The sequence below is a fragment of the Colletes gigas genome, unplaced genomic scaffold (assembly GCF_013123115.1).
Source record: "Colletes gigas isolate AHSC1104 unplaced genomic scaffold, ASM1312311v1 Colletes_gigas_Sc00021, whole genome shotgun sequence".
Lineage (NCBI taxonomy): Eukaryota > Metazoa > Arthropoda > Insecta > Hymenoptera > Colletidae > Colletes > Colletes gigas.
The window spans coordinates 239,160-264,352 of NW_025106650.1; the positions used below are offsets into that span (position 1 = coordinate 239,160).

The 25,193-nt window shown below is 49.2% G+C and overlaps 2 protein-coding genes across 2 annotated transcripts in view; one reads left to right on the plus strand and one right to left on the minus strand.

The window, feature by feature from the left end:
- Positions 1-25,193, plus strand: part of LOC122401075 (lysine-specific histone demethylase 1A) — an 87,416-nt gene that overhangs the window by 27,388 nt on the left and 34,835 nt on the right. The gene's annotated exons all lie outside the window — the stretch shown is intronic.
- On the minus strand, positions 10,999-14,721 carry LOC122401074 (toll-like receptor Tollo). The gene has a single exon (XM_043403012.1). The coding sequence runs from the start codon at positions 14,719-14,721 to the stop codon at positions 10,999-11,001; it is 3,723 nt and encodes a 1,240-aa protein (XP_043258947.1).

The following is a 25,193-nucleotide window of genomic DNA, read 5'->3' on the forward strand; positions in this document are numbered from 1 at the left end:
CGTGCCAGCCAGCCATCGATTATCCTCGATGATCGCGCCGGTCATAGGGATCAGCGAGACAACACGATCCTGAATAATTCAGTCTTCGTTTGTGAGAAACTCGGACCACGCGCGAGAGGCTCGGTAATGCGGCCTATTAGCGAGTCCCGAGTTAATCTAGCATACTTGCACTGACAAGGCTCAACGTGCCGTAAAACGGCAGCCGCGATGGCAATCCTTGTCGTCGCGGACTTTTTACCCTGAAAAGGCTATACGAATGGATAAAAGACCGAGGCCAGGCGGGCGGGGGTGGGAGACGAAAAGCAGATACGCGCCACGGCGAGAATTACGCAAAGAACGAGAGGGTCGACGACAGAGACCGGACGATCGGAAACCGAACGGAACCGAGAGAAACGGAAACGTTGGAAAAGGGTGGGAATACGGGAAAGGGCAGGCTGGCTGCGAGGGTGGGAAGGAGGGAGAAAGAGCGGGAGAAGTAGATTGAGGTTGATAGGAAAGAAAATCGCACTCGTACGGCTCGTCGTTAGCTTGTTAAGTTGCACGCAACACCTTCGGCTCAAATACCGGATACACCGGGGCTCCTCTTCTTTCCCTTCGTATAACGTCTCCTCTGTTTTTGCTCTTTGCCTCTATCAATCTTTCGCTCGATGCTTTCTTTCGATCGAATCCGGCACGGTCGATCCCCTTTCTTCGCGAACTCGGACGTTTCGGGAACTCGAAAGGACGGTTTTGGTCCGGCGATGCGTCGATTACTCGGGGGCCGATATTGCCTTTTCGTTTATTTTTATTCGTCTTCCGGGGTCGTTGTTGTACTTTTCGCTGTTTCGTTTCTTCCGCGATCAGAACTCTGGGTGATATGGTTTTTCTTGAACGGCGCGGTTCAGGAAGAACCTGTCCTCGTCTTGCCGGAGCAGCCACGAGCGTGCTCCGGCAAGAATACTTTTTCTCGATATCGTCGAGCGAATGGTATTAGCCCGGAGACAAGCTGCTCGAGAAAGAAAAGTTCGGGACGGCAGGGAGGGCGAGGAGGGATTCGAATGCGGAGAGCTCGAGATCCCGGGCAAGACAGAAACACGGTCCGCTGAATTATTCCTTTACATTGGATATCGACGTTCGTTCGAGCTACCCGCGAGCACTCTCCACGTTGCTTACAACGAAAGAAATGCAAGTCAGGGAATTGCATTATGCACGTATCGTCGCTCGGCTGGATTGATTCGTTTCTTCGTGTTATTAAGAAGTTGCTGCCCCTTTGAAATATGCAGCGCTATCTAGCTCTATTATTCACCTCGGCCTCGAAAAGTGTCTTTGTTGCGCTTTCCCATTCGGTGTTTCGCGCATCTCCGACCAACGCAGGCTTTGCTTACCTCTTTCTTGCCAGATTCCAACGGAATATCGACCCTTCGGAGATCGACGTACTTTCCTCTACGATACCGTTTACACTTTCGGAACTTCTCGCGTAAACATAATATTATTCGTTTTATCCTGCGAACAAGAGCACCACTCTGCCGAAACTGTATTCGTTTCTCGGTTGTTGAGCCCTCCTTTCGAAATCTTTGCATTTTGTTTCAACGAGAATATCATCCAAGTAATATGGATCGATAATGTGTCCATTAAGAATACCACACCATGCTTTCAGAGACCACCGATGTTGGTACGAAACCGAACGATGCCATTAAAGATTCGAATCGAACCAATAATGGCAGTTGTGCCGATTTGCTTGCCTTTAGCAAAAAGTTGTTTCGTCCGAACAAAACGTACGAAAAATGTATGATCTCGACGTATTTTACGACGAGTCGATTGACAAAATTGAAATCGATGCTCGATGTGGTATCGATTTCTTCTTAATATTCTTGATGCTGTACGTTCAGGAATGCGTTGCATGGTTGTTCAATGTGGCGAGTACTAATATTAGGATTCTGAATTACTAACGCCGTGGCTGTAACGTACTGTAAATTTAACAATGCTCGATCATCGTTCCTCGACAAATGTCTTTGTCGAGCACGTATCACGAGTCGCTTGCTTGTAACTTTCCTGACGTTCGGCCAACATTAAAAGATGCGTCGCGCGATTAGCCCAAACATTAGATATAGCGCGTCGCGCGTTCGAGATAAGTTCGAGCATACGATGCTAGATGTTAAGCCAATGGCTATCTTAATAGCACTTTGCGATATTACGAATCAAGTAGCTCTTTAACGAACGATATCTCGACGTGGAAATGTTATGCTGTATCTCGGTTCGTTCCACGAAACAATCGTCGTGCTCGTCGGGACTCTTTAAATCCGACAGTCTCGTTCAATCATTGACCCATAAAGTTAATTATGTCGGTCCTCGAGCTGTCCATTTGGAAAGGGTTAGCGATGCGGCGTTTAATTAAAAAATATGCGAAGCCGGTAATCGTGGAAAGGGGGCATCGCGCGTCATTGTGCATTAGCCTTAAGTGGGGTCGTTTAATTACCATCGCGGCTTATGCGGCTGTAAACCGGCCTTAAGGATGATAGGAGCGCGCGAGTCGACTCCGGTCACTCGGCTCGACTCGACTCGACTCGACTCGACTGGACTCTGCTTGGCTTTCCGCGGCACCAGCGAGGACAACGTTCTCGGAGCAGGACGAAAACTCGAGGGCATATAAGACAGAGAGCACGTTTCTTGTCATAGCCCGTTGGAAGGAAGGTGGACGGGCGCTAACAGTCCCCACCACGCCTTTGCTGCCCGGAGTCAAGCAACTGGGCAACCGAGCAACCGAGCAACCGAGCGTCCGAGGCATGCAAGAGACGACGGGAATACCTGGCTACTCGCGAACCAAAGTGTTCCTCTGTCGAACCGCTCGGCCGTGGATGCTACCGGGCTGCGCGGGGATCGGCTCGATCGGTATTCGACGGTCTAGCTTGATGACATATATGGCGTAAAGGGGTAGCCGAGAGATTCGAGGCCCGATAAGTTAATAGATAAAGGATCGGGTTCGGAAACGCCGGCTCTGCTGGTGCTCGTTTTCGGTGGAGCGCTCGGAATGCGCCGACGATAGTTTCCGAGCCTCCGGGCGCTTCTTAATCGCTAATTGAAAATTCTTTGCGGGGTGGACAGCGTCTAAAACATACGACGAATAAGTAGCGCTAACGAGTCGTCGTTTTTGCAACGCTCCAAACCGCGACTCTTTCTTTACCGAGAAAATAACGCAGCTGCGATGAACCCTACGAAACGTTATCTCTGATATACAGGGTGTTCGGCCACCCCTGGGAAAAACTTTAATGGGAGACTCTAGAAGCCTAAATAAGACGAAAATCAAGAATATTGAAAATTATTAAAAAATTAAATTAAAAAATTAAGTTTGGTTGCAGGGGTCAATTACAATCATGTTTGGTGATTATACATAGCCTCGAAATCCTATTCACTTTTGAGAAAAAAATTCAGTAAGTGAACAAATTTTTCGTCAAAGTTAAAGAATTTCAAATTATTGTAAAAAAATTATTTTCGGTTGCGGGGGTCAATTACAATCATTTTTGGTGAATAGACATACCCCCAAAATCCTATGTACTTTCGAGAAAAAAATTCTTTACCGAAAATATACTGTTTGTCCGGAAATTTTTTAACGAAGTCTCAATCAACAAATTTTGGCTTCTAAGATCTCCCATTAAAATGTTTTCCCAGGGGTGGCCAAACACCCTGTATATCTTTATTCACGACTTTTGCCTTCCAGTTACAAAACGAAGTCTGCCCTTATTACGTTTCAATACTAATTAACCATCTTACTTCACATAGACTCTCTGCAACTTTGTTTAGAAAACAGCGCGTAAACATGTAACGGAAAAAGAGAACAAATACATAAACAACGTTTCTTTCGTACTGTCTAGCCCTTTCGCGTTCACCGGTGTACCACCCACTCGTTGTTATCCGTAGTAATCGTAAGGATTAAATCGTGCTTACAGATTTAGTGTTACGTTTGCAATTATCTCGGTGACCGCCTCGTCTGGCCTGGTAGGCTTCTTACGGGCAGTTCGCGATCGTCCGTTTTGTCCCTTTTTCTTATTCCGTGACCGAGCACGCACCGGTCAGAAAATTGCTCGGCCCGGCCGTGATCGTTGTTCGGCGCGCGCCTGTTCGTCCTTACGAACCGTGAACTTGCACGAGAATTACGGCCAAGGAATGCCCGACAACGACGCGCGCCGATAAATTCACCGCGCGTAAACGCGTGTATTAATCATTGACCGGAGTTCTACTTATCTCGATCAATGTGTAACTTAATTCCCGCTTTGCGCGCGAACCTCGAATTATGCAACCGGAACGAACGTCGCTGGAGCGTTGCGTACGCAACCGGGAACGCGTGTTTTGATTTAGCTGGACTTGCGACACATAATCGGGCAGACCAAAAATTTCCATATTTTGTTCTTTTCGTCGGTCGGTGCACGGAAACGAGCCCCGAAATGGTCCTTGGAGAATTTCGATTGCTCGCAGCTGCCCGCATTTTCTTTGCTGGCAGATGTTTGCCTACCTCGTTTCAACGTGTCGCGTGTCTATGTTTTTGTAGCAAGTTTCGTCCTTGTTCCAAGCCCTAGGTTTTTCGAAGACGGTGATTTGGTACCCTAGTCGTGTCTATCTCTTTGCCTCGAGCAGCCGATGTTTCCGCTTTCGTCGTTCCTTGGTTTTGTTAAGTAACGTCTTACAATTACAGATTTAAACAGAGCCAAGCCTGCTTCGGTTTATACGGTTACTCAGTCCCGTTTGCTCTTGGCCATACATCCAGATTCCGATAAAGTTTCCTGAACACGAAAGTAATTTTGACTGATTAATTCAAACCGTGGATGCGTTTTGAGTGCTCATTACGGGTTGCTCGTCGATAAGCGCGCTTAACGATGGGATACGTACGTGGTGAAAAAAAAAGAAAAAAATCCATTGCTCTGCTAGGAGGGCTTTAACCAGCAACGAGGCGTGTCAACGGGGTCCCGTGGTATTATTACGAGCAAAGTCTCGGAGGCCAGCTTACAGCCTCGTAAGTGAGAAAGAGAGAAGCGGAATGGTCCGACACGCCCCGCGACTCGCACGAACGAGTTGCGTTTGCAAAGAATCGATTAAAGTCACCGGTCCCCTGTAACTTGCATTTTCGACCTTTCGAACCCGCGGAGGTTGGATCCGATTCAGTGTTCCGCGAATATGCTTTGTAATCTATCGAGTCGCTAGTAGATGCTGTTTGGAACGGTCGCGTCCACCTCCTTTCGATATAATAATGTTTACCCGGTGGTCGCGATGCTTCTTTAATAAATCGAATTATCGAATATTTACGTCGGCTCGTTAAAAGTCAATTTAGTCGTAAGCGAGTTGACTTATGAAATCGTTGAGCAGTTTTTTTCTTTCGAGTTACGATAGCTTGGTCGAAAGATCGTCTCGTATCTCGCTGCAGAACTTTCCCAGCGAACTCGTCTTTGGTATAATCTTCATTGTTCTCGTACAACTTTGGGAAACTTTCTATCTTTCGTAGATGCTAATTCTGTTCAAATACGCGAGCTATTTTTACGCCGCGCAAGAAAAATTCGCTGTTCTCTCCCTGCTTTTGCAAGTCCGAATTTTCGCGAGCGGCGTTCGATCGTAAAGCTCTCGTAATTAATACCAGTCGCAGGATCGTTGGGACGCAGCCGGATTAACGTTGGCGGTTCTACTCGGCGGACATTCGAAAGTTCCTTTACAAAGGCTCAAAATGATTTCTACGAGTTATTATGATGTTACTTGTAGCGGTGCACCAGTCCGCGCCATCGCGACGATGTATATGCAAGAGGGTATTGCGGTGTAACCGACTGTGCCGCTCGCATAATCAGCAAGCCGCAGCGACTACACGACGGCGGCCAGTGCAAGGATAGTGCACGTGTGAAATATGCATTCGCTCCACGAGACAATGCGAGCCGGACACTAAATTCTCAATCGCGATAACTAAACTACGCGGCAACATTCGTGTACACGCAGTCGTACACGCGAATATAAAGTTCACGTGCCAATGTCGCTTGTAATTGAAGATACGGTTTTTCGACCGTAGGCTCGCCTCGCTCGCTCGAATTGTTTCTGCCCGAGAATTGTTTCTCGAGCGTATCGCGGACAGGGAACGCTCGTAAATTTCGCCGCAGAAGATGAGCGACTCGACGAATCGTAGAGTTATACGTTCCCGAAGCAAACAACCTATCGGGGTTGTTAAAAAAGTAATTGTGCTTGTTGCGTGTAAACGAAAACTCGTACACCGACTCGATACTTTCCGTCGAGTTGCTGCCGCACGGTTCGTCTGCGACTCTTTCCTGCGCTTTGGTCGTATTAGTCGGTGTTGAAAGAATGTTGTTTTACAAAATAGCGGAAATCACCAGCGATAGTACAAGCACCACCGTTGGCAAAAGTGGCCGGGAAAACGGTGTAAGCACATGTCCCGCGAAACCGTTCCACGGTAAACAGTACGTGTCCCGGGGCTTTAATCGACCCGGTTACAAAAGCCTGGTTACGATTCCTCCGTTTCCTTGGGCGAAAAGGGGCAAAACCTATCTTTCGAATGCATCGATGCACAGCGATTTCGACTAACGATGCCTTCCGCTCATTGGTCTTAATCTGAGCCACGAATCACAATCGGCCTCTTCCTAACATGGCCTCGGCCACGACGGAGTAGAAGTCGCGTGTGCCGTTGCCGGTAGATAGCGCAAACAGAAATTCCGTTATACTGCATAAAGGATCGGGCCACTAGCCGCTACTAGACGGGGGAGAAGGTTGGCAGGCATGCGAGCTGCATTCTCCGGTGCTGCTTAACTACTGCGCGAACGAGTTAGCGAGCTGCTAAACGAACGAGCCCGCCGACCAAAGAAATATTCGAAGAGTAAGCGTCCGGCTCCTCTGCTCCTCGTATTTTATCGTCCTCTAATTCATTGTTTTCTAAGCCACGATCTTTTAGCTTTATGCTTCGCCATTACGGTTTATTCTCTGCCGTTCGCTTCCTCGTTCTAGCCTGCCGCGCGGATATCCTTGGGTGCTCGTTCTCTCCTCCGGCAACCCTTCGTTCTTTGCATTTGTTACTTTTTCCCCCCTTCATCGAAAGATTCTAATACACAGGCTTTACGACTATTACATCCCTTTTTTCGCTTTCCTCGTTTCACGTCTCTCCTCTTTTTTGCTGTTTAATAAGCTCTGCGTACCTTTTCAACCGTTCTTGCTACCTTTGCGCTTGCACGCGCGCGTTCAACGACCATCTTCTACCTCTTTTTGCGAATCGGAATTCGAGCACGGATTTCGCGTTTGCACAACGACGGCATCACCGTTTCGCCTAATCGGCTCTGCCGACAACTTTATTCCACCCAAAGTTAATATTCCCCAAGCACTTGCTTGGTCAACGGTCGCAAATTTTGCTCGAAATATTTCGATAAATTTTGCAGAATATTGCGGTTGATTGCAGTGAGGTTTTCGCGTCGATTACCGGTACTAGGAACTGAATATTCATCGAAATGTCAATCGCACCCTTTTGCCTCTGCGCCCCACCCTCGACCGTACATGTTCTTAATCATGTTTCTCGTTGCGTAGATTTTTCTCGGGTGCGTATCGGCTTGTATCGGCCTCCGTTGCGCGCGGCGCGGTTCGCCGTCGAATCGATCTACACGATCGGTTGCGGCGCTCCATTTAGATCGTGCGGCCGTTTCGATTCGCTCGCATAATTCTCGATTCTTTGGCACAGTAGTCGCGGCAGGTTGCGATACCGTGGATTTTTGCTCGACCGGTAAATTATACCTGAACGAAGACCAAAGGAGTCTTTCAACGTAGAAGGTTGAAACGACGTCGCGATGGCGGTGTTTCGCCCGTGATATGTTGTTAAGGGCTTGTTAATTACAAAAGTAGCAGAACAGGATTCGGACCGTGGAAAGAATACGGACTCGTTACTCGCGCGAAGATGCACATCGGCGTCGCTATGCCGTTTCTCTCGTACGACCGACGCTCTATTTTATCCCCTTGCGTCTATCGTGCGCCATAAACGCTTAATAATACCCCGATAAGATAAGTAATTGAATCGAACGAATACATTCTAACGATCGGCCCGAGATACACGCTCGATTATTCTCGGTCGAATTTATCCGTGAGATTTGCAATTCATATTTTCATAGTCGCCAACGCGGTAACCATATACATATAAAGTATTCACGGCGCGCGTTCGCTGACTCGGCGAGAAAGTTTTCTGTTTTTACGTTATACGAGAAAGGTAGGGTGTCCCGATGGAGAATTTTACTTGAATAAAACGATGACCCGTATGGTCGAACCCGGCAATCATCGTTCGTTCATTGCGAATGAAAAATCTTCTTCAAAATACGATTCGCTTGTACAGCGTGTTATCGTCGTTCTTATAAAAGTGCTTGGATTATAACGCGAAGAATTTATCGAGTCGCATTATTTCTCGAAGCTTCGCAAATATTGCTTAATCTCGTTCTCTAATTCGTCGAGCGTAATTAATCAAAAGCAGAATTTATTAGAGTCCGTTCTTTCGCTCGTAGCGGTTCTGCCGCCTTTGTTTGCGTTTTGATCGATGACAGGTGCACTGCTCGAAGAGTAATTAAGAAGTCACGACCGTGGATAATTCTCCGAGAGAAATGTTACTTATTCGACGAAACGATACTTTGGTCGGAAAAGCAGCCTTTTAAACGCGAGGTTCATTCGAGTAAAAATTACGCAATCAAAGTGATTTTCGTATATACGCGGTCGTCAGTGTTTGTCTGGTCGAGGGTTATTCTCTCTCCGGTGAAATAAGATGGAAATCCCGTATAAAATAATTAAACTCGTGCGCGGTTTCTCATCGAGCAAATAACGTACGCAACTATCGATACGACTTTTCGATTGCCAGCATTACTCTGGTCGCCGCGCAACCAGGCTGAAATGTAACTGAAACGTTAGGAAACCGCGATTACAATTATTACTGAAAATGACCGGCGCACAATGCGATCTCCGAATGCCATTAAGGAAACCGCAAAATGCGTTCGTCGTTGCGACACAGTGGGCTAGGTAAGACTCTCGGTTCTTCCATAATTCGCGTAATCGCGATTGTACGTCGGTCCGTGACACATATTCGCGTTATTCATAATATCGCGGCGGTCGGAATCGCTTTGCGTCATATCTGTTGCGCGTCGATTACGCGTGCAATCATAGATATACCGATATCGCTGCTCTCCGACGCTTGCGTATCGATGCGAACATTATTTCGCGCGGTTTAACTCTTACCGACTTTTAAATTGCTGGCATTCTGCTCGACGCGATATCCCACGTCCTTCGACGATCCTTTCTCGATTATTCTGGACCGTACATCGTGGAATCGTGATCATCTCGGCGAGCATCCCGTGGAATTTTACAGAGTCGCGTGCAATTCAATTATGATAATTCGTCGAAAGTTCAAAACTTTCTGTTTCGTGGCAACGGGTTTGGAAATCGGTCGGAGAAGCGGCGGAAGTTTACACGCGTTTCTATCTGAGAACCGATCGATCAACGGAAACGCTTTGTTTTCTCAAAAGCAAATATTTAATGTTTCCACGATCAACAAAGAAAGAGTTAACGCTATAATTACATTTTTACCGTGGATATTATCGATTAGCTGTTACCGAGTATCGGGGGGAACGAGACTTGAATGAAGATGAACAAAAGAAAGAAGCAGAAGGTGTTAGAAACATAAAAATAGAGCATTTTATTGTTCAGTCACAGATTTTTATTCTAATAATATCTTTCACGTTGTCGGGATAGTCTGCAAAACATGATAGCCGCTTGCGAGGAAAGCTAAAGGAAAATTGTTTCACGTTTGTACATTATATTTTCAATTATTTATAGCGGTACTTTAGTTTCCTTGCGTGACGCGCATTTTGAATTCGACGGTCGCAGTTAAGGGGAACTAATTGCACGTGAAGTTTGATTCATCGTTCCCGAGGCAAGATATAAAGCTCCGGCACAGAAATTTCGCTAAAATTTCTTGAAACACGAACACGACGTTCGTTGTAACTAAAAATGTCTTAGTGGCAAGAAAGTGATAGGACTGCCGAATTCAAACAGAGACTTCCCATGGCGATCTCGAATCGAACGAAATCGCGTCGCTCGCTAGCTCGCGAATAACACGCGAAGTCTCCGTAAACGTTCAGGACGAAATAAATAAGAATTAGACGCACGCATAATACTTTACAAGTGGTCAGGCCCACAGACGCAAACTCCGCGTTCCTGGATCAATTGATAGCTACGATTAGGAAGTGGTATCACTGTCAGCTTGCTCGACGCAGAGCCACCCACCCGGGTCGTCGAACGGGTCGCGAATAATTCGCGTCGTCTCGATCGACTCGCAACGATCGCTTCGAATGGTTTTACGATCGCGACCGTTGGCACGTTCACAGGCGGAACGGGCAAGCACCGAGGTTCGAGAATCGTTGTAGATTCTTAAAAGTCCGTGGGTTTATAACGATATGGCGCGCAAAGGTAAACAATTCACATGGCACACAGCGAGCGTGCCGGAGTACGAAGAGTCGCGTCGCGTCGCGCGAGAGCCTCTCGTCCGACGAGATACTTGGCGCACTGCTTTACCCTTAAATTTAACCGTGAGCTCGATCGACACCGAGAACAGTCTTACAAGACGGAATACGGCGACGTATTTACAACGACTTTAAGCTATCTAACAACTCACTGACTCGCTGCAATGCGCAGACACCGGGACGTTAAGTTCTCTCGTATATCCCATTTTCACGAGGAAGCACCTTAAACGCGTGTATATATATGTATATTCACTTCCCTCTCACGTCGATTATCTATTTACAACACACTCTTCTTTCGTTCGCACACTTCATTTTTATTAACATACAAATACATATATATATGTATAAATCCTCGCTGTATTTACACTCTATACGCATCTATGCCACGTTATTGCACCGCAGTGAAACGCACTGTACCGGAAGTCGCGCGCGTATCTCTCGAGAGCCGCGATCGCGCACGCTTGCACAAACAACTACACAGAAGATGAAGATACCACCGCGATCATATGTGCACGGATACGGTGCGCGATCCGTTGGACGTCCTGTTGTTGTGTTGCCGTCGGACCGGCGGCGGCTGCCTCGTCCTCTGCGTGGTCCTTTGATTGTTTGGCACGTCGGGCAGCGCGAATCGCAGTTTCTCCCAAAACAGTTTGTCGCCCCATTGCAAGTACGTGTTGGTCTTTAGATAGAGTCGTATGTCCGGGTCGAGGTCCCGTTGATGAACGTCGCCCACCAGCACCAGGATCAGCCTGCGTCTTCGATCTCTGAGCACCTGGTGGTGGGCCGACTTGAAGTCGAATCGGCACCACTCGGACTTAATGAAGTTCTCCGATAGGACCATGATGGTTCGCCGCGAGGACTCGACCGCCTGGACGATGGTGTCGGCTATGAAGCTGCCGACTGGAAAGTCCCGGTAGTGCAGGCACAGCTTGTACGAGGGATTGCCCATCTCGAGGACGGGCGCGAGCTCCTCGGCGACGAACGCCTCGTCCTTGGAGCTGTAACTGACGAACGCGTCGAACAGCTTGTCCCGATCGTCCCGGTCGACCTCGTGATTCCTGTAAAATATCCGTACGCCGAACCGCGAGTGAAACCAGACGCGCAGCTCTTGTCGAAATACGAACGCCAGCATGCAGATCAGCATCACGAGCAGAGAACCGACCAGCGTCGCGATCAAAACCGGAAGATAATCCTGCAAGGCCTGCTTCTCGATGATGGTTTTTGTGTAGTTACGGTGCGCGTCGTTGTCGACGCTGGCTGTGCCGGTGCAGACCGCGGTGTCGTTGCTCGTCTCGCGATCGACGTTGCTCGCCACGGAGAAACCGAACTCGTTGTCCGCGAACACCTCGTCGCCGAACGCCTCGAACTCCGTCACGTTGTAGACGCAGCGTAACGCGGACGCGTCGGTGACACGCACGTTCGGCTCGCGGATCCACTCGCGGTAACTTTGCAGATAATCGCACTCGCACGACCACGGGTTCCCGGACAAACCGATCTCGATGGATCTGGGCAGCGCCCATACGGCCAGAGTGGTCAGACGGTTGTTCTCGAGCCGGAGGATGCGCAACGAGCGCAGCGACGAGAAGGTGTCGTTGCCGATCGAGAAGATCCGATTCCGTTGAAGGTAGAGTTGCTTGAGCGCGTCCAGTCCCTCGAACTCGTGTCCCCGTAGCTCGCGGATCCTGTTGTCCTGCAGGTGAAGATCCTCCAGGTCTCGTAGCCCATTGAACGACCGATTTTGCACGATCTCGATGTTGGACGAATTGAGAAACAACACTCGGAGCTTCTTGCGGCCGATAAACGCGTGACTGGCCACGACGCGCAGGTCGTTCCCGTCCAAATAGAGTCGCGTCGCGTCCATCGGTATCCGTTCGGGCAGCTTCTGTACGTAACCGCCGTTCGAGCAATCGACCACGTTCGCCGACCACGATTGATCGTGGTAGCACGTGCAGTTCTGCGGACAGGTCATCTCGCAGTCGCAGGCGTCAAAGTCGCAACAGTGGCACAGAGCGAAACAGTGGCTGTCGTACTTGCAGAGGAACTGCGAGTGCGAGGCCTCGACCAGAGGGACGAACATGTGCTCCCGGTCGTAAAGCAGCTCGCAGTAGATGCTCTCCAAATCCATCACGCGCGGTTGCACTCGAGATTGGTTCTGCCTGTTGACTCGTTGCAGCCATTCCATGGTACAGTCGCACAGATACTGATTGTCCCCGATGTAGAACTCCGGCAGAGGCTTCTCCGCCGGCACCGCGCTGATTCTCAACGCGTACGGTTCCAAGTTTCGAATCTGATTCCCCTTCAGGTCGACGCGCGTCAAATTCGGCTTCTTGAAGAACGAGTAGCTCTGCACCTTGGAGATTTGGTTGTCGTTGAGGAACAGCAATTCCACGCTCATCGGTATCGCGTTCCCCGTGATCTCGGTCAGCTTGTTCTCGCTCGCGTCGAAGGTGCTCAACTGTAGCTGACTCTCGATCTCGAAATAGTTGCCCAGCTCTCGTATCTCGTTCGAATGGATGTCGAGCCATTGCAATCCGGTCGGTATCATCGCGTAATCGAACCACTTCAACTTATTGTCGCTGACGTTTAGCCAGACGAGGTTCGACAGATTGGTGAAGAGGCCGGCAATATCCGTCAGTTGATTGCCGTCCAGACGGATCGCCTGAAGGTTCAGATTCTCGTCGAACGTACCGGGTTCGATGTACTGTATGCGGTTCATCGCGAGATTTAATATCTTTAGTTCCTTGATACGATCGAAGACGCCCTTTGTGAGATTCCCGATATGATTTTCGGTTAATCGAAGCCCGTAAAGCTGCGCCACGTGATCGAACGTGCCGGTCGGTATCTCCGAAATGAGATTCTCACCGAGGTCGAGGGTTCGTAGAAGGGGAGTGGCTTTCAGCGCGTCCGGGACGGACTGCAGCTGGTTACGGTTCAGGTGGAACTCTTGCAGGGAGGAGGCATTTCTCAGGGAGCCCGGGTGTATCGTGTGCAGCCGGTTATTGTCCAACGAAAGCAGATTCAGTACGTAGAGTCCGCTGAGCGTGGTGGCGTCGATAACGGTGAGCAGATTGTTGCTCAGCAGCAACGTGTTCAGATTGTAGAGCGCCGAGAACGTGTTCTCCGGCAAACTCTCGAGCAGATTCTCTTGCAGCCGAAGAATCTGCAAGCTGTAGAGGTCGCGAAACACCGTCGGATCCAATCGAGCGATACGATTGTTGGCGAGATCCAGCACCACTAAACGTACCAAACCGGCGAAGGTAGCCGCGTTCACCCACTCGGCGGTCAATTCGTTATGCGACAGATCGAGCACCAACAACTGAGTCAGTTCACTGAACAAACCGGGCGGTAGCACGTTTAACGTATTATTCCTAAGATGAATCTCCTGGATGTTCCTCGCGTCGCTGAACAGTTCCGGCGGCAGGCTGGCCAGTCGATTGTCGGCGAGCCTCAAGATGGCCAACGAGGAGAGGCCCTCGAACGCGCGATCCGCCATGAAGCTGATGGCGTTGCATCGCAGATCCAAGCTTTGGAGCCGCGCGAGACCCGAGAACGCGGCGCTCGGCAACGACTCGATGCTGTTGTTGCTCAGATCCAGTTCCTTGAGGTTCGAGAGGCATCTGGCCGCGCCGTTGAACCGGAAACTCGTCACCTCGCGTAGCCGATTTCTCGTCAAGTTTAGAATCTCGAGGTTTACCAACGGGCAGAGAGCACCCTCGGGGATGCTCCACATGTTGTTTTCCCCGATATCGAGTTTCTCCAATTGTCTGAGCTCGTCCGTGAACGCGCCGGCCGACACGTCCAGCGCCATCGCCGACCAGTCGGTGTTGTGCGTCCTTACGGTCAGGTTACGCAACTCTTTCAGCCCCTTGAACGCGTCGTCCGACAGATTGCCGATTTTACAGTACTCTATCACGAGCTCTCGCAACTCGACCAACGGTCTGAAGCTGCCGGCGCTCAGAGAGCTCTGGTAGAAGAGCGCGTCGCTGCATTCCAGCCGGAGGCGCACCGTGTGCTGCGGTTGAATCACGCTAAAGTTCGTGTTCTCCAGCTCGCTGTTGATGGTCCTCAGACGACAGACCAGCGAGACGTCGTCCTCGGTGTCGCCGGTCGCGACCCACTTGCACTCGTCCGGTGCTTTGTACCTGAGTGCTTTGCTCAGGGACGCGCCGAGGACACCGAATATCGTGCCCAGTAATATGGCGAAGAACGCAGGACTGCCCCGCATCTTTACGCCCGTTCGCTCAATCTTCCATCAACGTATTGTCCGATTCCTCGGCTCCTCGGCCGATCTTCCTATCTGTCGCGAAACCGGCTACGATCCATTTAAGTCTCGGGCCCACCGGATCTTTTACTTCGCTTCGGCCATGTCACTCTCGTATTCTTCGTTTCTCTCGATCGATCTTCTAGCCGTTGACCCGTTTATAATCCTGGTGATTTCATCCTCGAGACGGTATCTCTCGATCGAGATATTACCGAGACACTACCGAAATAAACCGTGCGCGCGTTCCAGGGTTCACCGACCTCCCGACCTCTTCACCGATACACCCTACGAGAAAAATAGCCGAGAATCGCGAAAAGTTACGGGCGTTGATACGCGTATATACGGCTCCGGTAAGACCCACGGTTCTCCGAGGACTGGTTGGCAAGTTGTAAGGCCCGAACTGGCACCGCCACCCTTGCCCCTCCGCCCACCCTGTCCACTCTTCGCGCTCCGCTCCGCTCCGCGCCACGGCGGCCCGCGCCTCCCGTCTCGGCCGTCCTTTCTTCCCCCACCGTGCACACCTTCTCTCCTTCGTCCTCGTCCTCGTCGTCCTCGTCGTCCTCGTCGTCGTCGTCGTCGTCGTCGTCGTCGCCGCCGTCGTCGTCGTCCTCCGTAGCCGGGGCCCGACGTTCTGGCAAGCCTATAAAAACAAGACAGGTACACTCTCCGGGCCCTTACAGTGGCTCCTCAGCATCTGCAGCCTCCATCCAGCACGTTCTTATTTCCTTGTCGCTCCTTCTCTTTTCCAGCTACTCTCCTCTCCCTCTTTCTTGCCAGTTCCCCTAACCCCTCTCGGATCACCGTCGTCCACCCCACCCCCTCGCATCTCGTGTTCCACGGTTCTCACTCGTTCGCTCGCTCTTCCTTTCCCCCTTTCTCTCTATCCCTTTTGCCGTATTGCTGTTCGATTCGTCCGTGAAACCTTGCCTCACCGTCATCTGTTCTCACATCGTTTCTACGATTCTGTCACGAAGAATGAAACCTCGAAAAAGAATGTTTGCCCGATGCCCCTTTGTGCGAATCCCGGTCTCATTCGCATTCCAGTTGTCGCGAGTCCCCGACTAGTATTTTGCAACTAGTCCTTCTTCTTTTTTTTCCCTCCCCGTTCTCTGTTCCCGTCGATTTATAATCTACGCGAGAGCTTGTCACGATCCCAAGTTACACAGGAGGCATTGTTCTTTCGCGCCGATCTACGCAGATTTTTCCACAACTTGGTTATCTTCTCCGCGCACCAGACGTTGATAATCTTGAACAGGGTGTACGCGTGCGCCTATCTCGAGCGAATTACTTTTATCTTTGGATTACGCGTGCTCGTTTCGAAGATCGTGCGAAACGTTATTGCGGATCCGTCAAATAATATACAAAAGGACGAGAAGCAAAAATGTTTGCCACGGTGAATGAACGGTGCCCGGCGGTTGTTCTTTTTGTAAAAGCGCCAAGGCGAAATACTCTTTCCTTTCACGCGTGCTTTTCGGCGCGTCATTATTAGCTTTATGCTCTGTTTGGGATTCGCGCATTCTCGTCCCATTGAGTGTAAAACGATCGGACGCATTGTGTCAAGAATCGTGTGTTAGGGACACGTCGAGTGGTTCCCCACAGTGAACGAGAGAGCCAAGTCCGGGGCTCCTTTCAGAAAACAGTGCTCGGTAGTTCCATCTCCTGCCGTTGAAAAGTGATTTGTTACCTTTATCTGGCCGAACTTGGCCTCCGCATTGGCAGCCCATCCTCCCGGATACGTCCTTCTCGTCGTCCTGCTTTGATTTACTCATCGAAATTCAAATAAGAGGATACATCATTTTCGTCGGCCCAATAAAAGTATCGTTAGCGATACGAAATCCCGTCTTTGTCGTCGCGTTCGATCCGCTCAATTTTTCACCCTGTCGCGCGTCGCGTTAGAAAAGCCCAAAAATTAAACCTTTCTTATAGATTTAATTAGAAACTCCGTCTGTCGCATCAGACATAGCGTAAACATTTTCTGTCGGAGCACCCTGTATACTCGCGGGACAGTTGAGCGAAACGATTCACAATTATGGGACGGCAAGGAGTAACGGAATAACGGATAGAACTCATTGTCATTAATAGCGAGCCGAGAAAATAAACCGCAGCAGGGAAGTGTATCTTCCTAGTGGTGTATTTTATCGAACGGGCACATTGATCCTTATTACAAGATCTTTACCAAGGCCGTGGGCATAAATCGGTATAATATTTCACCTTTCCGCGCAGTTCTCTCTCGCAATGGTAATTGCCCATAGTCTGCATTTTAGTCGTCAATGAGTGCTCGTAACGTTATTGCTCGTGTGTCCGGTGTTTCGCGAATTAACCATATATCACTCGCTGTAAAGCGAGACTGCAACCAGTTAACTGCCTCGATCGCCTCGGGTTCTTTCTCACAATTCCTTCTCATTATACAGAATTCTTCCCCCGTTCTTCCCAGAAAAAGTCATTTGCTTCCACGGAGGCGATGCGATGTTCGCCTACTCGCAGTTCCACTCGATTTCAGCCGCCTTTCGCGCTAGTTCAGAATTTGCTTCCTATTATTTTTAAAACGTGGAAAATTGGGGAAAAATCCGGTACCTTTCGTGTCCTAGGATGTAGTAGAACAAAACGAAAAAAAAAAACAATTCCTCCAAATTATCTTTAAACCTAGTTTACAGAACGAACAACCTGTTCAGTTTCGTTGAATATCGGATTCGTAATTGTTCGAGTTTATAAACGTTGGATTTAATTTGAAATCGTAGTAATTTTTAACCGTATCGTTGATGGAATTGCCGTTTCGAACTCTCCAGAATTCTGTTCCGAAGGTGTTGCGCAACCGCGGGCCAGTTGGAACCAGTGTAAAGAACGAATTCCCATGATTTCTCGGGGATTCGAACCTCCATCGGCACTTTTTTCCCGCTTGTCGGGTTTGATTAGCGACGCGATGTGAATGAGCCTTAAGAAGGAGGATGCCCCGATGGCTGCGCCGCTGAAAGGTGGCTAGCTGGCGGCTGGGATCGGCGAAAGCGGTCAGTGATCGCTGGGGCCTCATGCTCGGGCCCCTCGTTGCTCACGATCGCCCCCTTCCTCCACACTCCTCCCTCTCGGCCTTCTCTTTCTCCTTCCTCCGTGTATTCTCCTCCTACCACGAACGCCCCACCAACCCGCCCCTGGGCCTAGTCTCCTTTCAACGGTGCAGGTGACGGGGCATTCTTTTAAATCTAATCAACTACCGAACCTCGACCCGTTCTATACTGGGTGTATCCGAACGGCTGGCAGCATCCTTAAAAATTTAACGCGTCGATTCGCGTCTCGATCTCTCTATAGACGTTCCATCCTCGTGGGCCTGCGTAACTCGTGGCTGTGGTTTCACGACCGTTTTCACTCTCGCTGCTAACGTCCTTTTAACGGCGTGAACTCGAGTCGTAGAATTTCGCTAGGGAAATACCGATCAATCGATTCGCGAGGAGGTTAAACGTTTGGAACAAAACAACCGGGCCCGGGATCTTTTCAACGAGACTCGATCGCGGTGCGGTTTTACCGGAAGGTTTTATGGGATTTCTTTGCCGGTCAGGTTGAAACGGCAGCCAATTGCTTCTAAGAGAGAAAATTGGCTGGTAATATATCGGAGGAGAGCAGGCAGGTTTCTTGCGAGGAATACGTATATCGTTGGGCACCCTATATATGACCGGTCCACGGACGCACGCGCGTGTCCCCGCGTTCGGGACAGCGAGGCGCACGCGATGACAGAGAGCGTCGACTGGAGGAGACACCCGGCGTCACGCGTCCTGAAATTACGCAATCGGGCCTGAACGTATCGGTCCCGGTCGGATTTCCTTCTTTTTCCGCCGGTGGCTGGTCCGAATCGAGACGCGAACGGAGCTTGCTCATTAGCCACCAACGAGGGAATCGATCAAACGCGTCCGGATCGCGCGGCACAATGCTGTACGAAACTACCGGATTCCGATCGTCGCTTTACCGGTTTGATAAAGACTAATGCGTTACGATAATTCACCGGCCCCTTCGAACCGCGTTATTTATTCATCTGGAATTCAACTTTGACGGCCAAGACCGAACACCAGAGATACCGTCCAACGATTACAAAATGACACTTTGAAAAATTTATAATCCTGCGAGGCGAGCCGATCAGAAATAATTCCATCGCGCACTCGAAGTCACCTGGAAATCGAGCTGTCCCTATCGATAGACCAACACGCTCGCGTCGCTGCATCGGCCCCTTAACTCTTTTAGTCGTTGAGAAAACACTCGTGGAGAGAGCTAAACACTCGACGGATGTCCTTCACCCACAACAAAGATTATCATTAACGATACTCCACTGTATACCGAAGAGAGATGCTCAAACGCTTCGTGGATTCTGCTGTAACGTACGTCGAGTTTGCATCGTGTAATTAAACCGCGGTCTCAGCCTCCAATTACCGCGACTGAAAATTTCAAAACCGGGAGATCGCCTCCGCGATCCAGGCTACGAGCACAACGGTGCACTAGGATGCTGAACCGCAGAACTAGGATGCTCGTAGTGCACTTTCACTCGGGCCCCTGGCTTTTCTTCGTGTCCCGGGTGCAGTCTCGACGTTGTTTATTGTTTTGAGACGGGCACGAAATCACGAACTGCGAGGCAATGCCCACGACGATCACCTGCTAGCTTCGTCCTACATTCTTATCGTCCGAGCATTAAGTCCCGGTCTCTCCGTGCCTTTTTACGCGGAGTTTATTGTTCTTCCCCGAACAACAATGGATCGTAACGATAGCTGCCGCGGCCAAGTCCGTAAAATAATTTTAATTCGACCGTGTGAGAAATAATGAAAGCTGCCGAGGAGTCGAGACAAAAGGTAGAAAGTTCCCAGCTTGCGGCATGAAGCCGTAATTTCAAGAAAACGGAAACTACGCGATAAACGGAGTGGAATTGTACGCCATGCGCTTTCACGATGTGTCGATCGAGAAACGTTCGTCTCCGATTTTAATCTACTTTACTTGTATTTACTAGTATTTACTTGGCATCCTCTTCTATTTCTAAAACACAGATTTTGTAGGAGGATGTTATTGTTTTTATTAGAAAATGATGCATCGCTTTATTTACCCGAGAAGCGAACGCGCCGAGATATGCATAGCCAAGCAAACTCAGTTGTCAATAATTTATCGTCGATTAACTTCGCTTCTCCCATATACCACCGGCGATATCTCGTTCCGTTTGAGTTTATATTCAATTACGCGTAAAAAGATGAACGGTAAGCAGGCAATCCCGTCGATTAAATCAAACTAAAGACCGGTACATCCCCGCGTTAGAGATAAAAGTCGAATTACGCCTAGCCGTGCAACGGTAACCGTCCAATAAATATAAACCCCTCGTCGAGAGAACGGACGAACGAGTGCTCGGTATTTAAATAACCCGGTGTCCGTAATAACCGCGAAATGTAGCCGTTGAAACGAGAACTCTCCTCCGGTTCCACGCCTTTTTCCGATCCAACCTTTCGACGGCCGCTCGTCAACCATCGTTACGATAAAGTTTATTATAGTGACGGGTTACGGGGGATAATCGCGGCGTATCGATAATCGCCGTGGAAAATTTATCGCCGAGAGAGGCGCGATCCCGAGAAATCGTTTTCCGCGTGTAACAGGCGTGCGGTCTGCCCGTTGGAGTGCAAGAAAGAGCCAACAATCGCAGGGAATTCGAGAGAGAAATACCGTGGAGGGGTCGGGGGATCGAGCAACGGAAAGAGACTGTTAACTCTCGTATTAGAACCACGACTCTTCGGGTCGGAGGAGGAATCGAAGCTGGCTCAGAGTCGAGCGCGAAACAGAGACGAGAACGGAGCAAAGAGGTTAAGGGAGAGAGAGAGAGAGAGGGTAGGGGGAGGGGGACAGGTAGGATGAAGAAGGCAGGAAGGAAAAGGACGAGATCGGGTAGTCGAGAAGGAAGGAGGTGACGAGAGACGCGCGGCGATCGTCTATAATCGAGTTGACCGTGAAATTTTCATTACACCTTTACTGAGTTATGCATATAAATAAGGAAGGGAGCGGGTGGTACGCCGGGAGCGAAGAACGTGGCAATGCCTTTGTTAGCGGAAGGTTAATGGCGAGGGACCCCTGGGGGTATCTTACCACGCTGACAGCAGTCTCGTTAACGATTACGATAACTCGACAGCCTACTCCGAGGATGCGTAGTTGGCTGCGAGCGATCGTCGCGGGAACGCAACGCAACGCCAAGGTGGTTCAGAATTCGAGGATCGGTCTTGGTTGCTCCGAAACGTCGAAAAATCCTAAATCTCTGCTCTCTATCGACGGGTTTGCGATCCATGAATTTACCGAACGTCGATCGGCCTGGTTCCCACCGAGTCGTGCGACTCCTCGCGAATCGATCGCTCTTGGCTGTTCCGGGTTACGTGCGATATTATGGCAGAAAAGTTTCGGGAGTGCAGACTAACGAGCGTGCGGGCTCGAGAAAGTTTGCCGGAGCTGCGCCCGGTAACGAGTCGAAATTCAGTGGATGGAAGTGGCCGCGATCGAAGACAATCCAAGGGTATACGGCGTTCAAGGACTGCTCTCCGTGAAGGAGAAGCGTGTCCCGTCGATGGCCACCGTGAAAATTAACGGATTCTGCTGGCTCACCGCGCTTCCAGAGACGCTCGAGACGAGATCGAGCCAGCTGTTCCGTTCCAACGTGACTCACGAACGATCGTGAAAAGCAGTTCGTTGCATAAGTTTTGCGCTCGAACATCTTAATTGATCGTAACGACGTCCGGTCCGGCATGGATTCCTCGTCGACGTCGGTTCCGCCGATGCCCGGTTCTTTTTCTCGACCGAGTTTCCTGTTGCGATAATTCTGCTCGGCCAGCGATCGTTTAATAGCGCGTGAAACTTTGACAACTTGACTGCTTTTAATAAGCACCTTCGGAAGCCGCTGGAAACGAGCGACTGTTAACTCGCCACGCTGCAAAATAATGTTTAGCCCGCCGATAGTTGAGCAGCCTGTCGCGGGAACGAGGCGTTTTCATTTTTCTTTTGCTCGCCGTTCACCACCGTACACCACTCGAATTTCTTATCGCTGGAAAATAGACGCGAAAATTATAGAGCAGCATATGTATCTCGAGATCGTTTTATTTTCTCCATTCGTTACCACACAAGACGCGATCTATTGTCTTTGTTCGTTGCTAGGTTTTGCCCGCACCAGCGTCAACGGTAGTTTCTTGCGCTTGTTAGCTCAGCATTAATGTTATCTTCGAGTATAAAATAGTACTTGTATTAAATTCATAGCAAAAAAATGTACATGTATGTTTTTACGAATGTAATCTTAGCTCCGGAAGGCAGCATTTTAATAACTTAAGTTATCGAGCGAGTTTCTTTGGTACACTATTAAGTTTACCGTTGTTTTTTTTTATATAACTATCGAATTTATATCGAATCCTGAAAATGGAATATTCCCTTACGAGGTAGATAGTGTGGCGAAATGTGTAGAAAAGTATTGAAAAGCGCGATGCTCGTTAGAGAGACGCTAAAAATTTTGTTTAGCAAAAAGAGCGACGAGGGAATACTCTCGCGTTCTCACAGATCGAAAAAGCATCGAAGAAACCGAAGGTAATCTCGAGTCCGAAGACTCGTCGGTGGGCGAGAGACGTATCCCACCGGCGGCCACTCGAAAATTAACGACCTCGCGAACCGACTAAGACTCAGTAAACGAAAACTGCCCAATTTTTTTCAGCCGGTCGTTAAAGCCTCGTCCACACGCCGCGATACGTATAAATTACGCTCTTTGACCGCATATTTTGGAATTAAATTTCTTTTACGAGTGTTGGTACAAATTTAAAGGAGCCTCTACTTTGTCGCGTACAGAAAAATTATTCGACGCAACATCTTTAAATTTCAACTAATTTATTTAAATCCGAATATTACGTTAATTGTAACTTGTCGTAGAGGTCGAGAAAAAGATGTTCCCCTCCGCGCAAAATACGTGCATATATTAGCAATTATAGATCTTTTAAGTAATTCAACTATACAATCTACAGTCATCTTTCCAGCTCTTGCCGAATGATTTACATTTAATGGATAGTTTCTTTCTAGCAACAGCATTTGCGATTCAGTCGATCGTCGAAGGAAACGTTCGACGTTATATTTAAGTGAGACGTCCGAGCGTACCTTTTCAGCTGTCACCGTTCGTATCATTAATCCACGATTAGAAACGTAAGAATGACGAGCCGAAGACAAATAATATCGCGCAGTTCCAAGCACCAAACGCGATAATGATCCGCAACGAACGATACAATAACGCTGGTAGCCATGATCCTGCACGAGGACCGTAAATTAAACTCGCTATCTGACTTTAACGGAGTTTCTTTCGCGGATGATTGCTGTCCTTGTTCACGGTACGATTGGAACTTTTGCCTTTATAATGTTTCTCATTTCCTGTACAGCGGTTCGTACTGTTCGCAATACACGGCGGTCGCGTCGTATCAAGATTCTACCAAAAACTTAAAAAGTTCTCGAGGACACGAGGTAAATGAAACGTCGAAATGCACGATTTTTCCTTTCGTTTCCAATATTTCTCACGACGGTAGAAAAGAGGGACGAGAAAATGAAAATATCCAGCGAATATTCTTCATCCGAAAACGTACACGAGTCCGAGACGGTAAACCTCCGTAGCCGTACGCGTAATTATCCCTGGCGAAGAAACAGAAAGCGAGAGGGGGAGAACGGACGTCGGACGACGGCATGATTAATAAATTTATAGTTTTATTTCGCCGCGCCGCGCCGCGCCGCCGATCAGATACGCGGCGCGATATCGTTACGCGCTATTGTGCTGCTAGATTAATTCATGGCAATATATTCTTCATACTGGAGCCGGTTAAGTGATACAAATGAGTTCGATATTCAGTTAAATATCTGCTAACCGTTTCGGCGGGCTGGAGTCCGCCCCTGGATTCAGCCAGTACAGATTGCCTTAAAGAATGGTGCTGTCGTTGCGGGCCTCGTATTTAATGGAATTAAAGTTCGCGAAGGTGTGTACGAGAGTAACCCAATCGTATTTATTCCCGTTTGCCTTGTAACGCGATGCTCCGAATTATCGACGACTATATTTCTCGCCTCGTTTTCATTCAATTTCCTTAACGTTAACAAAATCTTTAACCGCAATCGCCTTCTTGAATATTTCTATTCCTCGCGCATAGTCGTATTTGCGACACAGAGTTACATGGGCACTTTTCCATGCAAATTGTTAGAGTTAAGCTCGGTGTTGTAGTATCGCGAGTATCGTGCGCGAACGACCGCCTTTCTGTTGGTTTAACGCGATCAACCGCCACCGCCGCTATCCACGGTATTGCTCAGAGGCCGGATCACGGACGGTACCTATGCATGCGTGGGGGCAGGCTCATTTATTTACCGAGGATCAGTATTGGCAGGTTGTAATTTACAAATGCTGGGACCCGGTGGATTTATCGGCGCTCCGCTACCCTCTCATTACAACCCTCTGCCCTCCGTCATCTTCTCTTTTGCCCTTCATCCTTTTCCTTCTCCGTGTGCCGCCCCCCGGGCCCCCACTCTGGTCCGCCTCAACGCACCGGCGGCCTCGTCTCCCCGCTCGTTACATTTTCACCCTCCAATCGGTCGGCCTTGGTATAACTCCGCTCGTGATTATCGTCAATTGACCTACACTCGATTGAAATACGTAATAAAAGAAGGTAGAACGCACGACTGCTCGACCCGCGAAGATCCGATCGACCGTTCGTTCTTTCGATCCTGGCGAGCCAACGGCAGCCACCGCACCGTCGGCTCTCCCCTCTTTCCCTTTTCCTTTTTCTACGTCTTTTCTACTCTTCTCCGATACTCGCCGTTCCGCGCCAAGGTTGCGCTAATCCTCGACCTTATCATTGATAATTCCCCCGCGATGGTATAAAGAAGGAACGCTAGCTAGCTAGCGGAAGGAGGCTTGCGTGCTGGCACCGAGGTTCGGATCGCACCGATTATCAACTTGTCCGACAATAACCTCGAATAAACTGCGAGAAACTCGAAGATCGCGCATGGAAAAATCTACAGTAACGTTTAGCTCCGTACTGTTGCGTTATCGAACCGGATACGTTTCAACGAAACCAAATATTTAATAAGGAAAATGTCTGTTCTTGCTAATCCAGATATTTGAAAACACGCGCAAGATCGACGGTTCTAGTTTTGACGCAAGTTAAGTGGTTATCGAGAGGTCCGAGGAAAGGAAGAACCGGAAATTCCGTGGCGTTAACGACTGTTGCGATCCGAAGGAGAGAGGGAGAGTCGGTAATCACAGGCTGCGACGTCGAAACGACGCGAACACTATTTGACGTGGACGTTCGGAGCGGAGCTTTCGATCAGGCTGTCACGAACACCGGCGGGGCCATCGTTTCGAGAAATTAACCGCGGTTATTACGAAAGCGCAGGAAGAATCCAGGCGAACGAGCGGATGATTATAATTATCTTGG

Bases quoted from the DNA above. Each gene is read 5' to 3' on its own strand.
- LOC122401074 (XM_043403012.1), bottom strand. From the start codon at position 14,721: ATGCGGGGCAGTCCTGCGTTCTTCGCCATATTACTGGGCACGATATTC.